This window comes from Callospermophilus lateralis, chromosome 19 (assembly GCF_048772815.1).
Source record: "Callospermophilus lateralis isolate mCalLat2 chromosome 19, mCalLat2.hap1, whole genome shotgun sequence".
NCBI lineage: Eukaryota > Metazoa > Chordata > Mammalia > Rodentia > Sciuridae > Callospermophilus > Callospermophilus lateralis.
The window spans coordinates 14,312,600-14,331,232 of NC_135323.1; the positions used below are offsets into that span (position 1 = coordinate 14,312,600).

The window sequence follows — 18,633 nt, forward strand, 5'->3', positions numbered from 1 at the left end:
AAGCAAAGGTGGGAAATCAAATTTCAGGACTGCTCTTCCAGGAAATACGTCTGCCAGCTGTGTCAGAAGTCATAATTTTAGTGAGTACCTGATTTGCTGTGCTGATACAGACTTTTTTTTTTTTTTGAGAAAAGATAATAAATTAAAAAGAAGTAAAATCAACTGATCCAAAGACATGCTGTCACTGAAGTCAGGGGCAGCCAAGGTATTTCTCTCAGAATTTCTCAGTTGGTGGGTGAAACTCCATTCAGTAAGTGATGAGGAGTATGCACACAGAAAAGGCTGTAAGCACAGCAGCTGAGTTTTCATGTCGAGACTTCTGGTGCTTTTTGATCTTTTTAAAGCATGCTCATGCATTTACTAGGTAAAATGTTTTCAAACAAATTTTGAGACTGAAGAGCAGCTAGCTGAGTTTTTCAATGTATTGTTCACTTAGCTCCCACCCTGCTCAGTAGCAGATGGAAATACATGCAAACAAGTTCTAGGAAACTTTGAGAAACATACAAATGCAAAATCTAAGAACTTTGGGGCAGCTGCTATTCTCCATTAGGTGGTCAATTGAGGGAAGCTGCAAAAGTTGTATATGGGAGAGGTTTCAGGCAAGATCTTATTGGGGGCAGGAAGAATGGTCTGGGCCATAAACAACAAAACACTGTTATTATTTGGGTAAGTTATGGGGAGGAGTGTTTATGGAGATGTAGGGAAGCCCTGTTGGCATCTATGATTATATGGACATAATGAATTTCAGATGAGACCTTAAATACTTTTAAAAGCCCATCTGACCAGCCAGTGGTGCTGTCTTGCTTAGAAGAATTTTCTTTGGCAATATTTCTGTTGACTTGGTGTAAAACTCTGGACTCATTCTAGAAAAGTTATCTCAGTTCTTTCATCTACAAGGAATTTTACAAATGTTAAGATCATTAAAAAGGTAGGAACTGAGCTTTTATGGGGAAAAGGCAATATTATGGTTTTGGTGAGAAGGATGTTGTATATTGTCTTTCTGGTAGAATAAAATGGTTAGGTTCATTTTAAGCTCCAAATGGCTGTTCAAGTTTCTTTTTAATGTATGTTTGAAGGATTATGGATGTTGGGTATCAGGGTTTTGTATCAGGGATAGGGAAGAAATCATACTGACTACTGATTCTACTTAGTATCAGCAAGCTGACTACAGTGTATTTATCCCTAATAACAATATGTGCATACTTGTTTAAGAGTCTGTAAGCTTCTTGGGGGCAAGACTAGTTATATTTTGCTTGCATCTGTATTTTCAGCATGTATTATATACCTGGCATGTAAGTACTTAGGAAGTGTCTGGTGAATGAATGAGGGTGTTATTCAATTTGGATATATAAGCACTTGTCTTTATGTCCTTGTTTGTAAAATGGAAATGACAAATCAATGCAAAATGTTCAGCACAGTGAAGCCACTCACCAGATCTCAGCAAAAATGTCATTCCCCAGAGAGACCTCCTAAAAAAGGCTCCCTTTTCTCCTGTTACTGTTTCTTTTTGAACAGCACACTTATTTGTTTCTTCCCAACAGAAAAGAGTCTTGTTCATTCACCTGTATATCCTCTATGTCTGCAAAATGTTTTCATAGTAGGTACTCAGTATCTGCTGAATAATAAATGAAACATACTAAGCTACCAAGAATGAAGTGCAATGTCCCAGTTCTAACCAGTCTAAATTCCTGCCTTTTTATTTTAAGAGGATCAGAAATCATTTTTTTGTACATCTTAACTATTTTTAAATACTATTTGTTTTTACATCCAAGTAATGAGACAAGGAATCAGTATATTTCTTTTGAAGGAAATAGTTTCAAATTTTCATACAAACTGCAAAATAATACAGACAACTCAAGTGATTATTGATAGGAATGTGGGTTAAATAAGTTATGGGCACGGTCATGTATAACTAAAAAGAACAAATGGAAAAAAAAAGAAATTATGGTGTAGCCATTCATTGTAATTTAATGTAGCTATTTTAAACAAATGCAATGAAGAGCTTCATATACTGATATGAAGAGATCTCTAGAAACACATTTTTAAAAATGTTTTCAGTGGTAAGAACAGTGTATATCTAGGGTATCTGTTGTATAAAGTGGTGGGAAAAAATAATCTATAGTCATATTTGCTCAAATGCACTGAAAGAAACCTGAAAGATGCATAGAAAGAATAACAGAAATTCCTTGAGAGGTAAGAGTGGAATGGAACTGGGAAGACTCAAGACTCAAGATTTTTCACCATGTACTGTATGGCATGATGTAACGTGGGGCATGCTGCATCAGAAAAGAGGAAACTTAACTTGCTGGGTGCACCCACTTCCCAGTCCTGGGGCTACCTGTGGCTAAGAGAGTACCTAGCGATTAGCCAGAAGGCATTGCCTGGGTTGTGATGAAGAATCGGACCACCTCTAGGATAGGCTCAGAACCCTTCTGCCCTCACGACATTACTGCCTGCAGACCTTTACCCTGATTGGCTCCTGTACATTATATTAGCTGTGTAGGTTTTCTCATTAAATGAGATCCTGCTTTGACTGTTCTCCCTGGCCTGCCTGATTGTCCTCCAGCAAGGAAGGGCTGGGTGTGGGCGGCCAGTCAACCTTTACCTTTCTCAGCTCCGGGGTTGCTTTCCCCATCTCTCCCGCAGGTCAGGAGGAAACTGGAGGCTAAAAAAACCCCAACATCTGGCGCCCCACGGGGGGCACGAAGAACTCAGTTCACCAAGAGTGAGAGTGTCGAGCCCAGCCAAGCCAAGTGAGTTTTCCGAGGTAAGGGTATCCCTAGAAAGATGGGGAAATCTTGCACTAAGTATGACGACTCAAATTGGGGAATCCTTGTTGAGGACAGACTTGGGTCACAGCGAGTCAGTCCTCTTGCTGTCCAGGAGGAGAGAGGCTTAAAGTCTCACTCTGACAATGGCCTCCTAGGCCTTTTTGATCCCTGGCCTGGTCCTCTGGGTTCCGCACCAAGTGTTCCTGTCCAGGAACACATGGTAGGCAGTCGGGATAGGGAGCCGCCTCCGTCACACTCATCCTCATCGTGTATGGCTTTCCGGGTAAATGTTAACCCTGGGGGCAACAGACCGGCCTTATGGTATCCCTGGGAGGACCAGGACTTGAAAGAACTCAAAAAGGCCATCTCTGAGGATGGACCTAATTCGCCCTGGGCCGAAACCATCCTCCAGGGTCTGGCCCACCAACAGTGTACCACCCAAGACTGGAAAAACTTAACCAAGGCCGTGCTTCCTGGTCCCCTGTACCTGAAATGGTGTGTTTTCTTTAATGAGGAGTGCCATGCTCAGGCTGAGAGGAATCAGGCTGTTAATCCCCCAGTTCCTGTAATTTATGGGATGTTGTCGGGGTTCAGTGATCAATTTTCCACAGGCCTTCAGCAGGCTGCTATCCCTGCCCCCTACCAGGAGCAGGTATGGGCTTTGGGGCTGGCAGCATAGAAAAAGTTGGAGGAAGGCCCCTCAGAGCCCCCAGTAGCAGGAATTACTCAGAGGGCTACCGAGGATCTTGCCACCTTCATCGAGAGGGTGGAAAAGAGCCTCCAAGGGAAATTCCCCCCAGGGCCTCTTTGGGACCAGTTTGTCAAGATGCTGGTCTGAGAGGGGATGACCACAGAACACAAACTAGCCTGTACGGGGATGAAGGACAGATCTATGGGGAGGTGGATAGTGGCCACTAAGGATGTCGGTACTCAGGCCCACCCATCACAGTCGTTGGTCGCGGCCTTGCAGGCCCAAACGGCTTCGCTTGCTGAGATCCTTACTACTGCCCTCGCCTCTTCCAGTGGAGCCGGGAGAGGGGTTTGTTATGGATGTGGTCAACAGGGCTACTTCAAGAGAGTGTGCCCTACAGGCCCAATAAGACCCGGTGCCCCGCGGGGGACGTCCCTCAGGCCAAACTAAAGGTCAAACTCCACCCAAGACACCCTGCCCCAGTGTAGAAAGGGATTTCATTGGCAAAAGGATTGTAAGTCCAAATTTGATGTTATGCTGCTTCTATGCCAATCACTCTGGTTTCATCCAAGACAAGATCAAGACAATCTGTATACGGGGTAAAAATGGGAGTTCATATCCCACTTGAATCAAAGTGTGAAATATGATATATCAAGAACTATGTAATGTTTTGAACAACCAACAATAAAAATTAATTAAAAAAAAAAGAGAGACTACAAGAAAACCTTAAAAACTGTGGAACGAATTGCAATCTAGCTTTCTATGGACTGGGCTAAACGGGTGGCTCCCTTATCGAGCCAGAGCTGTTCAACTGATGGAGGTCCGGCAGCAACATGCTGTCTTACAAGATACTGAGTGCGAACTCTATGAGGTTGGCCACGGCCCCTACCAGGACATGCAGGTGTAAGCCAGGAGCAGAAAGGTTTCCTTCATAGATGATAGCCATCTCCCTTCCTTAAAGCTTCCCATTGGGTCTGCCAACCCTGCAGGTGAACTGCCTGAAGAGCCAGAGTGGTAATCAATGACCGGTAAGATCCCCAGAGGGGGACGACCTAAGACAGGCACACTCTCAAGTAGGGCAAACATCTGCTAATAAAACAAAACGGGGAAGAGGTAGGGCATGGTGTAATGTGGGGCATGCTGGCTAAGAGAGCACCTAGCGATTAGCCAGAAGGCATTGCCTGGGTTGTGATGAAGAATCGGACCACCTCTAGGATAGGCTCAGAACCCTTCTGCCCTCACACATTACTGCCTGTAGGATGGGTGTAGATGTAAATTCTCCCCACCCTGCTGACCTTTACCCTGATTGGCTCCTGTACATTATATTAGCTGTGTAGGTTTTCTCATTAAATGAGATCCTGCTTTGACTGTTCTCCCTGGCCTTCCTAATTGTCCTCCGGGAAGGAGGGCTGGGTGTGGGCCTTTACCTTTCTCGGCTGGTCCTGGTTGGGGCGTGCTTTCCCCATCTCTCCCACAGGTCAGGAGGAAACGGGAGGCTAAAAAACCCCGACAATGTACCTTTGGTATTTTTTTGAATCACTTGAAGTCATTATGCAAAAAATTAAGAACAGAGACAAATTACATCTAAACACTTAGTGTTGACTCTTTCCTTCAGTGAAAAGAAACCTATTGCTAATTCTGTTAGGACAGACAGCAGCCAAAATGGCAAGTAGCATTTTGCCAACAAAGAGCAAAGACGAGTAGTTCTTTCTCTACCCAGTCCCCAATGCCAAGCCAAAGGACATTTGAGGACTTAAGAACTTAATCTCCAAGGAAAATAGGCCTCAGAGTGATTTTATTTCTGTACCAAAGAACAGTTTTTTCTCTTTAGAGCCTGACATTTCTGTTAATGCTTTTCCTCCTACACCCTTTAGGCAAGAGAATAGAGATGGGCAACACTTACTAAACCTGGATCCTTAGAGAAATCTTATCTCAGAAAACCTATCCTTTGATTTTCCTGTATTTCAGTGTTCTATATCAGTCCAGTTCTGAGCTATTATCAACACTATTAATACTATCCAGAAGAATTCCCTGCAATAATAGGAGTTTTTTATGTCTGCACTGACCCATATATCATAGCCACTAGCCACGTGTGGCCATTAAGCACTTGAAATACAGTCAAAGTGAGTAAAGAACTGATTTTTAAATTTTATTTAAATTAACTTAAACGGTTACATGTGGACAGTGCAGGTAGTCACATAACTCTGGTTAAGTAGCAGAGGCCCTTCTTAGGTCTACTGTAATCCTGAGTTGTTGAAGTTAACTGCATCCAAAAGTTCTCATTTCTAAAAACATTTCTTATTAATTCAACATGTTTCTTAAGCACCGACTCTATGCCAAATTCTATTATAATTGTCAAGGATAATAGCAGGGATGTAACAGACAAGGAAGTCTCCTCCTTCATAAAATTTATATTCTACTATAACCAGCAAACTGCAGCCCATGGGATAAATCCAGCCTCTGCCTGTTTTTGCACAGCCTGCAAACTGAGAATGGTTTTCCCATTTTTAAATGATTGAAAAAATTTTTAACCATAAAACTCCATTAAATTCAAGTTTTTATATCCATAAATAAGATTTTTTGGAAAACCCATTCACGCCCATTAGTAATGTATTATCAATGGCTACAACAGAATTGAATAGTTGCAACAGAGATCAGGTATGGTTTGCAAAGACCTGAACAGAATGTTTATTGTTTATCTCTTTATAGAAAAAGTTTGCCAACCCCTGTTCTAGTAGAATAGTAGAGAGTAATATGGCAGGCACTATGGTAAACATTTTTGCATGCATTATTATATTCAGTCTTTGGAACAACTCTCTGACAGAGGTTCTATTTGTCTCTCCACTGGTAAAATGTCAAACTGAGGTTCAAAGTGGTTAATAATCCAATTAAGGTCACAGTTCATAAGTGACTAAACTGGGACCCTATCACATGTCTGTATGGTTCAATAGCTAATGTATTTAGCCAACGTGGTATGATCCAGTGCTTTTTATGCTTGAAGGTACACACTAACCCCCTGGGAATCCTGTTCAAAGATTAACTCCATTAATTCAGTGGGTCTGGGGCCTGAGATTATGTGTTTCTAGCAAGCTTCTAGGTGATGTTGATGCTATTGCTTCAAAGACTGTAGCCTTTAGATGAATGATTCTTAACCCTTGGCCTTGCATTAGAAACCTCCAAGGAATTTCTAAAAATATGGACCCAGGGTCCACTCCCAAAGATGCTGATTTAATTGGTCCAAGACTTAGTCATCAGGTTTTTTAACAAAAAGCTTTTCTAATGGTTCAAATATATGGCCAAAATTGAGAACCACTGCTTTATGAAATAATACTGGACTGAAGTAAAAACATTCAAATGGAAATTCAAAACAGAGAGTTTTGGTTCTAACTCTAATATGACAGGTTGAAGCCAGTTGCCTCTCCTCTCTGGATCTCCAGATGTCTTTGCAAGTGAAAAATGAAGCTCAAACCAGATGATCTCAGAGGGCTCAAGAAAACTGACTTATCAGGTCCTCACACAAAGAAGTGAGAAGGTCAGAAGAAGTATCCAGGCTTCCAATTTAGTACATCAACATGAGGCCCAAACCCCAGGTCCATCTAGGAGAAAACTAAGCTTATCTCTGTTATTATGTATTATTTGGGCAGTTTTTCAATACAGAAATGTTTCCAACAGCCAGGCTGCCTTATGTACCAAAAAGCTAGAATTGCAGTTAAAGTTATGATTTAATGATTATGAAAGTAACACATTTACAAAAAAGTAATTTACAAAAAGTAAAATTTAGAAAATTACACAAAGTATAAAGAGGAGAGCCTAATCCCTAGAGCAGTATCTTTAACAGCCTCAACAAATAAATAACATTGTGATCAAATTATTTCCCACAGAAGAAGGGAGGGCTAGGGGGCCCCAAGGGGCCTCCCCACAAAAATCCCTAAAGGTTAAAGCCCTATTATTACATCTCCAACAAATGCAGCTTCTAGGACTCGAAGGTCGCATGGGCTCTTATTGAGAGCATGGGAACTGCAGCCTATAAACTAGACAGATTATAAACTACTTTCATGACTAATTGGTAGTGGGCTACTCTTCATTTCTTCATCTGTAGATTATCCATTGTGAAAAACTCTCCTTAACTTTTTGTACTCCTTTGAAATCTGCAGATAAAAGACAAGAAGGCTTTATCCTTTTGCAAACAATAAGATTACCTGGGTATTCCAGATCTTTATTTCTTTAGAAATACATGTGGGAAGCAACAGTACATTAGAATGGGCTGAGACCTGATCGTTCTGGGTTTAAATCCAGCCCAAGTTCTCTTGCTAGTAATTTTCACTATCAATAAACACTGATGGTAACAGTACCCACTTCACAGTGTTAATGTAAAATACTGAGCACAGTTTTTAGAATATAGGGAGTATTCAGAAAATGATTCAATGATGGTGGTGGTGGTACTAGTTAATAATAATAAAACTTAGCTGCTTTGGGGTATGGCTACCCTTGGAACATAAATAAATGTATGACCTTTTTGTTTGTCTTTTAGATTAATTAGTCTCCATGGAAATCTTGAGTGCTAAAACATCCAAGAAAATTGACGCTAGCTAGTGCTTGTCGCCATGTCGTTACTACTCCGTGCCAAGTGTTTTCAGCGCCTCACAATTTCTGGTTTTGTGAGAGATTTGCATAGAGAGCACAGAACAGCAACCCCTCAGAATTTCTCCAACTATGAGTCCATGAAACAGGACTTCAAATTGGAGATTCCAGAATATTTCAACTTTGCTAAAGATGTCCTGGACCAGTGGACCAATATGGAGATGGTATGGAGAAAGGGGCCAGTCAGATGACAGGAAAATGAGGGTGGAGGAAGGGGACTGGGGGGTAAGGGAGGCTGCTACTAGTATTTAATGGATAGAGTGAGGGATGCTGCTTAGGAAAAAAAAAACTAATATATAAGGACAGTTCTTTACAGAATAAATAATTACAGCATAATTATTTACAGTATAAATAATTATCTGGCCCATGATGTCAGTATAATCAGGTTTTTTTTTTTTAAACAAAAAGTATACTGAAGGCTGAGGTTGTGGCTTAGTGATAGAGCGCTTGTCTAGCACGTGTGGGCCGCTGGGTTCGATCCTCAGCACCCCTAAAAATAAATAAATAAAATAAATAAAGGTATTGTGTCCAACTACAACTAAAAATATTTTTTAAAAAAGTATAGTGAAAAGTGACTCTAGGGCTGGGGTTGTGGCTCAGTGGTAGAGCGCTTGCCTAGCATGTGTGAGGCACTGGGTTCGATTTTCAGAACTGCATATAAATAAATGAATAAAATAAACAGTCTATCAACATCTAAAAAAAGTGACTCTTAAGAGTCATAAATGGTAGGAAATGAGGCGTAGATACAGTAGTCAGAGAAATATGAAGGAATGTAATATTCCTTTTTGGTAAGAGAAGCAACCGCACTAAATAAGAAATGACATCACTCCCTATAAATAAAGACTCCAAAGTTATTTCCAAAGACTCAGTGTAAGTCCTAATGAATATATTCAGAGGATGTATTCCATTGATTCCCTGAAATAGAATTTAACTGTCTAACAACTTCTAAATCCATGACTGGTTTGTCTTTCCTTAGGCTGGACAGAGGCCTTCCAATCCAGCCTTCTGGTGGATAGATGAAAATGGAGACGAAGTAAGGTGGAGTTTTGAGGAACTGGGATCTTTGTCCAGGAAATTTGCCAATATACTTACAGAAACCTGTTCCCTGGAAAAGGGAGATCGAGTAATTGTGATTCTGCCTAAGATCCCGGAGTGGTGGCTTGCAAATGTGGCCTGTTTGCGAACAGGTTAGTAATGTTTGCAATCCAATCGTATATAAACTACCCCAGAGGAGAGATTTTTTTAATCATGAGATACTTATTTGGATATATTATTTGAAGAATAATCCTGGACAATGTAGTATTATTCTCAGGACCCATAGAAATGTGTTGGAAACATGCTGTATTTTGACCTACATGAGAAGTTAGGTTAGTGAAATAGATTTTTAAAGTGAAATAGATTTATAAAGCAATTAAAGCTTCATACCTACTTTCCCCTGTCCTTCTATAGGATCCACAGTCATCTGAAACTCAGTATATTTACATAGTAAAAGAACTCAATTTTTCATGCTTTTGTTTCTGCCCTGGTTAATTATCCCCAGCTGTTCTCCTAAGGCAACCACCAACTCCTCACTCCTAATAAATTACTACACCTTATAAATCTGACTGCCTACCTGCCTCCAGATATTATTCATTGCCATTGCTTTATTTCACATCTTTACCATCTCCCAAATGGATTCTCCCCAAATTCTTTCTAATTCTGCTCTTAAGTTTGTGCCCATTCACCTACTCCAATCCAATTCCAGTCTTTTCCCTAGAACACAATTTATGCAATCATTTTGCTGTTTGACATTATTTAATACTTCTCCATTGTCTACCAGATAAACTCTGAAGTTCTTTAGATGCACCATGAAAGACTAGCATTTTTTCTTTATTGCTGTAATACCATTATACTCCATGATTACACAGAAAAGCCATCTCCTGGCTTTTTTACTTACCAGTACACTTAATCACATGGACAATTCTTACCGACTTTACAGTTTCAGCTTAATGTTACCTTCTCGGACAACACACCCTGATATCCCGACCCACTGAGCTGCTCTCTTCCTGGAGTCTCAGGATGACAAGAACTTTGTGAATTCATCAGTTGTGGCCATTCACTTAGTAGATCAGAAGCCTCTTGATGTCAATGCATCTGACAGTGGAGCTCTGCATTTCAGGGCAGAGGGGCAGGTGGCTCTTAGTATTATGGTTATGGAATAGAATGAGTAAAATGATATTACCAACATTTTCATTTGCATGAAAGGTAAAAACACTCTGGCATGAGTAGCCCCTTTCTTCTAGCTTAACAGACCTACATGAGAAGACAAAGTTTAAAGTTTGGCAGTTTGCAGTTCAGAACAAGTGATATTCACAATTCAATTTATTTGCACCAGGATTTGGAAGTCTGACCCATCCTTCTAATACTCACACGTCACTCCATCCAACAGGTTGCTGGTACCTGCTGTTTTAGGAGCTGTGGGCTTAAGAGTCCAGGGATAAGACAGTCATGAAGAAAATGAACATATAGTGTGATACAAAGGAATTGGTGCAAGAGTCACTGCTGTCAGGGTACTTGACATAAATGGAGAGGAAGCCAGGGGGATATTAAGCTGAGGTGTGGGTGATGGGAAACAAAGTCAAATGGAGAAGCTTGTGCAAAGTCCCTGAGGCAGAAAATAACTTGTAGGTTAGAGAAAATGAAAATAGGCCAGTGTGAATGTAGATATTGATTAGCAGCCACATCATTCAAGAGACAATAAAGTGAAATTCCCTAACAGAGATTTCTTCCCTAGACAAGCTTGGATGTACCCATGGGTTACTTTTGTGTTGCTGTGACAAGAACATCTAGAGGAGGGAAAGTTTATTTTTGCTCATGGTTTCAGAGGTTTAGTTCCATGTTCAGCTGAGTCCATTTCTCTGGGCCAGGGTAAACAGAGCATTATGGTGGAAGGGAATGGTGGAGTGAAAGGACACTTGCAGAGTCCAAGCAAAGTCCAAAGACCACGCCACACACCAGAATCTCATGCAAAAGATTCATTGTCAGTAGCATGAGGCAAACGGACAAGGCTGTCCCTCTAAGGAGAGCAGCATTGTGTCGGCACTCACAGAGCAGCTTTCTAGTCTGCAAGAGAAATGTCATAAGCTGCTTAGGAGTTGTGTCATAAGCTGGGGTGGGGTTGATCTTTAATCAGGCACAGATCTTATGGGAAGTTAAGCAGCATTGCCTCAGAATGGGAACTTTGGAGCATATAGATAAATTGGCTCCCAGCCTAAAATGGCCAATCTGATGCCAATATTGATCTGATGCCAATATGGAGGAGTTCTGTTCACCTCATGATGGCCAGCGCAGGAAGAGCAAGGGCAAGGGCCACAGGGAAGATGACCCTTTCAGGGCACACCACCCCAAGGGCCCACCTCCTCCAGCCACAACCCACCTGCCTAAGATTACCACCCTTCAGTCTAGGTGGACTAATTAATTAGGTTACAGCTCACACAATCCAATCATTTCACCTCTGAACATTCCTGCATTAACACAGGAGTTTTGGGGGGACCAGTCATATCCAAACCATATCAACTCATCAGTTTTCTCTAGTGAATTTCCTTTATCTATTTTCTGTAGCAGCAATACCCATTTCTGAGACCAATTCTGTGTTAATATATCATGTATTAGGATATAGTTTAGTCTTGCTACTTTGTGAATTATTGTCTGTCTACATATCTCTGTTCTGATCTATTAAGTTGAGTAAATAGTTTAGCTTTGGGAGACAATCTATTTCCTTTATTTCTAAGTTCTTAGATCATTGTATTACCCTCAGTGCCAGCAACAAACTCATCACACTTAAACTTTCAATACTCTTTTTTATGTATTATCAAATGCCATTACAATAAAAATCTTAGTATATAATTATTAAAATAATTATATTAGTGTATAATTAATTAGTGTATAATCATATTAGCAAATAATTACATTAGTATGTTATTAAAAGTATTAATTCTCAGTAAGCTTATTCCTTACTTTGAGTAATATTTTCCATAAAAAACTGGCACTCAGTTGCAGATATTTAGGACATTTCTATGATGTATGTAGTTTCTCTGGCTTTAAAATAAGCATTTGTTTATTTGCTCACTTTCTCTTCAAGAGAGGCAACACTGCCAGTAACAGTATTATTATAATTCCCATTTTATAGACATAGAAACTGGGCACTTACAACTCAAGTACTCAATAAATATTGGGAAATATTACTTTTCAATCATAACCCTCTTTAAGCTCTATGTTATGAATGATCTTTAAATGTAGGATAATTATCCAGCATTTATTCTCCTCTCACGTGAGGGCTTAAAAAGGTTTAGAGGGCTGGGGTTGTGGCTCAGTGGTAGAATGCTCGCCTCACACATGCAAGACCCTGGGTTCGATTCTCAGCACCACATAAAAATAAGTGAAATAAAGGTATTAAAAAAAAAGTTTAAAGACTTTTAAAGTACCCTTTTACTTGAAGGGTAAAAGCAGAATAATGAAAGACAAATAGATATCTTACGTGGTAGACTGACTAACTAATCCATAATGAGAATAAACTTTCTTCTAAACATTGCTTCTTTAGGGACAGTTCTTATCCCAGGAACTACTCAGCTGACCCAGAAAGACCTCCTCTACAGACTACAGACTTCAAAAGCGAAGTGCATTATTACCGATGACTCACTGGCCCCAGCAGTGGACGCTGTTGCACCTACATGTGAAAATCTCCACTTCAAGCTACTTGTGTCTCAGAACTCCAGAGAGGGTTGGGGGAACCTCAAGGAGATGATGAAGTGAGTAGCCTTCCTTGTAGAACACAGAAACAAAGGCAATAACAAAAAGTAGTGATGACACAAATGCTAATTAAAGCAACAGGCAAAGAAAACAATTCCTAATTATTGCATTAGTAGTGCTAAGCTCTGAAGCAGGGAGAGGCTTGCAGTGTTTTTTTAGGTTGCGATGCCCAGGAAGAAGTTAAGGAGATGAAAAACAGTGTATAAGATGTTTATTAAGGTGTTTTTTGGGGAATCAACAACTATGAAAGAAAGGGAAGGATGTGGGATTGGGCAAAGGAAGAAATGAACCATGATATATTCCCTGTAATAACTCTCGGCCAACCCACTGGCACCTCAAAACTGTTTGTAGCTAAAGCAAGAGGTCCCGGCCTAATACACCCACATCTATCAGTTATTGGATGGTGACTATCCCTAGAGAGAGCTCTCTTTATTCAAGGCAATCTCTAAAGAGGGCTCCCAGCTCCTGAGGAGAGTAAGTCCTTCATCCTGTAGAGGGATCCAGCAGGTACATCATCATGCCAACCACAGAGCTGTTACCATCTTCCAGGGAAATGGATCATAATTGGTCCTCTGTGTAGGCTCTAACATCCCCTGCTGATAGCACCACTTCTGTTGGGTTATAATTAATAAAACAGCATTTGATGTTAATGGGTGCAATTATAAAATGAAGTTACACTGATGTTCAAGTCCTTCCCTGGGGTGCTTCTAGGAATCAGTGGAACTTTGTCAGGTAGTGGCCATATCTCAGCACTAGGCTGGCAGAGATTTCCTTTTTTATAATGAGCTTCCTACATTTTTGCAAGAATTTGGGAGCATGCTTGCAACTGTGGACTTGTTCCTACCTCCTTTATGATAGCCAACTCTAAGTTCTTATCAAAGACCAAGTACTATTCTAACAAAAATAGTATTAAAATGGCAATGATAGCTAACATTTATATGGAACTGTTTGTGTTTCAGAAGCTGTTCTAAGCTCTTCAGATATATTAAGTCACTTAAATCTTACAATGACCAGAGGATAGGTACTATAAATATACAGATGAATAAGGTCAGATGGTAGTGTTTGGCAGAGCTGGGTTTTACAGCCAGCTGGCTTCTGAGTCCATACTCCTAACCACTATATTTACAATCTCTAGTAGTAAGAGATCAGCACAATAAGCCAGTCTTAGATTTTGAGGACAACTGTATCTGTGATGGAGATGATAGGCACATGACTATGGGTATTATTTTCAAGGAAGACAATTCTGGATTCATAGACTGGGTTTGAAACCAGCTTTTCTATATTTCTTATGGTCTGAATACTTCTTTCCTTTCATTCTGAACCTAGTATTCACAGATAAATCTGTAAACTTCTTAGATACCTGATGTGTACGCATGCAGAGTTTGCCTCCTCTTGGCTGCCCTAATGCACAAATTATTTAGAACTAAAAGATCTTCTTCCTCTTTCACCAGAGTCCTTCCTTCCCTGGATAGAGAACTGTATTCCTCTTCAGTCTTATTCTTGATTATATCCAGAACTGTGCAGAATCTTGTGGGGAAACAGAAAAACTATCCTTTCAGAAGTTGGCAAATATTTTCTACAAAAGAGAAAGGAGCTTCAATATTAAGATTTTGGTGGGCGTAGACTTATGCTCTGCCATTACAGTGTAAAAACAACAAAAACTAATACACCAATGGACATGGCTCTGTGCCAATAAAACTTTATTTACAAAAATAGACGTCAGGCGAGATTTGACTGAACAGCCATAATTTATAAGTCCTTGTTATTTCTAATGATCTGTATTAACAATCATTTTTAGAATTCTCTGTGTGTGTGTATGTGTGTGTTGTGTGGTGCTTGGGGTTCCAGGGCCTTGCACATGGTAGGCAAGTATTCTACCATCTGTAAATGCAGCCCAACATCCTCATTTAAAAAAAAAAAATCACATTTTAAAGCATTCACAGTAGAGAGGAAGGGGAAATTCTTCATAAGTCCATGATTTTAAGAGGGTAGAATTCTTATTCTGCCCAGCAATTGTTTTTATGCTTTAATCCTTCTTTATCATATAGTAAGAAGCCACAAAAATCATTTATTATGTATAAGTTTTTGATAGCAAAGTTTATTTTGGTTCTAGAAAGCACCTAAAAAGATGGAGGTGGGGGTAACTTTTACCTTGGGATTCAGTCTGAGTCACTGGGGCCTGATTCATAAGATGAAGAGATCAGAGGAGATGGCTTCTCAAATCCCTGTCAGTGGCAACAGTCTATGGCGTTGTGTTTTCTGTGCATAATCATTACACTCTTTCCTTTGCAGACATGCCAGTGACAACCACACCTGTGTGATGACAAAACACGATGAGATGATGGCCATTTACTTTACCAGTGGAACAACTGGACCTCCTAAAATGATTGGACACACCCACAGCAGTTTTGGTTTAGGATTATCTGTAAATGGAAGGTACTTCCACAGATCTTCAGCTTGAAGTGTCAAAAATGAAATGATGATTCATGTGTTGGCTTTTAAAATGTGTTTTCCTACAAATTTAACATTTTAAAACAATTAACAAATTTATCCATTAAAAAAATTTATACATATATTTATACATGTCAAATTTCTAAAATTTAACAGATTTATACATCAGGATTATTATTCTCCCAGGTTCTGGCTGGATTTGACACCCTCGGATGTGATGTGGAATACCTCAGACACAGGCTGGGCAAAGTCTGCATGGAGCAGCATTTTTTCTCCCTGGATCCAAGGAGCATGTGTATTTGTACACCACTTGCCCCGTTTTGAGTCAACTTCCATCCTACAGGTAAGGCAGAGTGAGAGGGAGGTCCACATTAGAAATTATCACTAACTGGTGAATAGCGTAATTTGCAAGATCAGATAGATGACATGATTTAAGATATTTCACATCTAGAAAGTCAATAAGCCTGAAAAATAGAGAAAAGGTGTAAGTGCATTTACATTAAAATAAGCGATGTCTACATTGTGCTGTGCCTACCATAGATATTTAAGCATATAATAAAGCTGTAGTAGGCCAAGAGTTTTCTTTTTCTAAATTGCAGACACTCTCCAACTTTCCCATCACCGTCTTCTGTTCAGCGCCAACTGCATACCGAATGCTTGTACAGAATGATATGAGCAGGTAAGAAATGTTGGTAAACAGGCACTTAGTAGAGGGAGGAAAAAGCTAGAAAATAAAAGACCTTTCTGCCTAAAAACATTGCTCTTGAGGAGGGGTGCAGGATCTAGCAAACTCTTCCTTTTCTTCCTCCCTCTTGCTGACATTCTGTGAATGGTGATTACTGTGTCCAGGGCAGGTTCCCCTAAGGAAGGAGAGGAAAGGTAGGGTGAAGCCATGTTTAGAGCTGAGTCCAGTGTTTATAGGCAAGAAGATACTTAATCTTTTGAATGGTGACTATTACCTGAGCAGAGACAGCAGAGAAGTGTCTCCTATTTGGAACCTTGTCTCAGCAAACAGAAAAGAAGATGCATGTCTCTAAATCTATTATGGATTCCATTTGAAAGGGTAGATTGGTAGTCTGAAACAAACAAACAAACATTTTACTATACTCACAATGCTCAACACTTCCCGTGAGGAAAAATTTCCTGTGAGGGAAATTTTAATTGATCATTAAAGATGTTATTATGGGTTACCTTCCCTAAGGATCCTGGTTTTTCTTCACAGAGGGTTGTGCCCTCCCCAACCCAACCCTCAAAATAAAGGAGAAAAAGAAAAGAAAATTTGGTATTTTCTGTGTCATTTTATGATCTGCTTATTTTGTATCAGAAATAATCTTAATTTCCACTTCTTTACACTTTCTCCTCCTAAACCTAACTGCTTTCCTGTTTTCTGAGAAGCTATAAATTCAAGAGTTTAAATCACTGCGTGAGTGCTGGGGAGCCAATCAACCCAGAGGTGATTGAACAATGGAGAAACAGGACGGGCCTGGATATCTACGAAGGATACGGACAGACAGAAACGGTACCTGACCCCACTGAAAAGACGGGGCTCAGCTTGATTTAGTCGGATGAATAAAAACCAAAGTCTCTGTGATGTCCTTGTGCATCTTCCAGGGATACGGGAAGGAGTGGTGTGGCTAGAAAACAGCTATAATAATAAAAGCCTCAGGAAGCGAGTTGGAAAAAAAATCTCTAAAATATACACTTGTTTAATAGCCACTTGTTCAGGAAAAACTGTTATTAACTGGTCAGCATGAAGGCATTAAGATATTTTTTAAATGAAAAAATATTGGATCTATGTAAAGAAAGGTTTCTCCTAAAAGTTATAAGGAGCTTCCTTAGGGCTGCCTCAAAATGGAAAACGCTGGCTAAGCTCCTTGTTACTTGAAATATTGAGTCTATTAGAATCTCCTTGGCAAACATATTCCAAGAAAGTTCTTTAAAGAGTTTGTGGAGATGAGAATAAGAAGAAATTCTAGGGGACATTAATGAAGTAAGAGCAAAGGTGGCTATTTGGTAGAAGGAGGGGTAAGATGGAGCAGATGAGCAAAAGGTTGAAAGAAAATTTTGTGTCTTTTCATGATGCTTCACTGTATAATGCTTGAACTTACCACTGTTAATGTATTACTTGATCCAAATTAAAATAACCAAAAACAAAAAGCAAAATTGACAAATTATTTAAACAGAACCATCATATCAATATTAATATACCCTGCTAATGAGTACAAATGTAAACCTACTCATGTTTTTATAAACATTAGTTATGAATTTATGTCTTATAACTTTTATTATATATTTTGTACATTTTCCATCTCTTTATTCTGTGAGAATAGAGACTTTATTTTGAGCATGGTTCATTCTAAGTTCTCATTAAATATTTGTTGAATGATAGATAAGTAAATGAATCTTAGTTACTTATATCCCTTTCTTTTCCTTTTTCTTACACTAGGTGCTAATCTGTGGAAATTTTAAGGGAATGAAAATTAAACCTGGCTCAATGGGAAAACCTTCTCCTGCTTTTGATGTTAAGGTTTGAACATCCCCTTCCATGACAATGTCTAATAACCCAATGTGTTTCCCACCTGTCCCCATTTACACTCCTTGTTTTGGAGACAATTCCATGTTACTTCCATGATACCTTAATTTCTATACAAAGATGGATATGGGCTAGAAATTTTAGCTGGGGTCCCAATTACTTTACAATATCTATGTTGTACTATGTAGTTAAAATATTTTTGAAGTCTACATCCCTAAGTGGTAAAAAAAATACAAAGTTAAGATTTAAGATGTGATATTGAATAAAAATTCTCTTAAAATGTTTTTTCTGTTTTATCTTAGATTTTAGATGAAAGTGGAAATATTCTACCTCCTGAACAAGAAGGAGATATTGGAATTCAAGTTTTACCTAACCGACCATTTGGCCTTTTTACTCATTATGTAGTAAGAGACTTGTTTTTAAATCTCTTGTTTTCTATTTCTCAAAACTGCTTGGTTAAAAAAAAAAAAAATTTAGGCAGGTACTTGTCCCTTTCTGAAGAGATTCATTTTCCTGAATGGTAATTCTACAGAAAGGGAATTGAAAAAACGTTTGAATGCTTACTAAAGAGCACAGTGGTCCCACAGGCTAGATAATCATAAAGGCAAGAAGGGAGCCCTAGAAAGAAGACAGCCTGTTACATCCACATCCTCTTGGCATCCACTGATCCTCTTAACCATCAAATCATACCCACTCATTTTCCTGACATCCAATTAGTGCTGTCTCTTCTTAGGAGGAGTGGGAGGAACAAGGATTAG

At 39.5% G+C, this 18,633-nt stretch overlaps 2 protein-coding genes across 2 annotated transcripts in view; one reads left to right on the forward strand and one right to left on the reverse strand.

The window, feature by feature from the left end:
- The window catches only part of Acsm3 (acyl-CoA synthetase medium chain family member 3), a 24,142-nt gene continuing 5,509 nt past the window's right edge, over positions 1–18,633 (forward strand). The window contains exons 1-11 of the mRNA XM_076840803.2: positions 1–80; positions 2,647–2,767; positions 7,994–8,267; positions 9,080–9,290; positions 12,683–12,890; positions 15,184–15,327; positions 15,529–15,685; positions 15,942–16,021; positions 16,738–16,861; positions 17,789–17,869; positions 18,178–18,279. Of these exons, the coding sequence (XP_076696918.1) occupies positions 8,067–8,267; positions 9,080–9,290; positions 12,683–12,890; positions 15,184–15,327; positions 15,529–15,685; positions 15,942–16,021; positions 16,738–16,861; positions 17,789–17,869; positions 18,178–18,279 (1,308 nt within the window). The 5' untranslated portion in view covers positions 1–80; positions 2,647–2,767; positions 7,994–8,066. The remainder of the gene's footprint in view (positions 81–2,646; positions 2,768–7,993; positions 8,268–9,079; positions 9,291–12,682; positions 12,891–15,183; positions 15,328–15,528; positions 15,686–15,941; positions 16,022–16,737; positions 16,862–17,788; positions 17,870–18,177; positions 18,280–18,633) is intronic.
- Eri2 (ERI1 exoribonuclease family member 2) overlaps positions 16,129–18,633 on the reverse strand; it is a 16,354-nt gene continuing 13,849 nt past the window's right edge. The window contains exons 9-10 of the mRNA XM_076840801.2: positions 16,302–16,418; positions 16,129–16,202 (exon numbers count right to left, since the gene is read on the reverse strand). Coding sequence (XP_076696916.1) covers positions 16,347–16,418 — 72 coding nt within the window. The 3' untranslated portion in view covers positions 16,129–16,202; positions 16,302–16,346. The remainder of the gene's footprint in view (positions 16,203–16,301; positions 16,419–18,633) is intronic.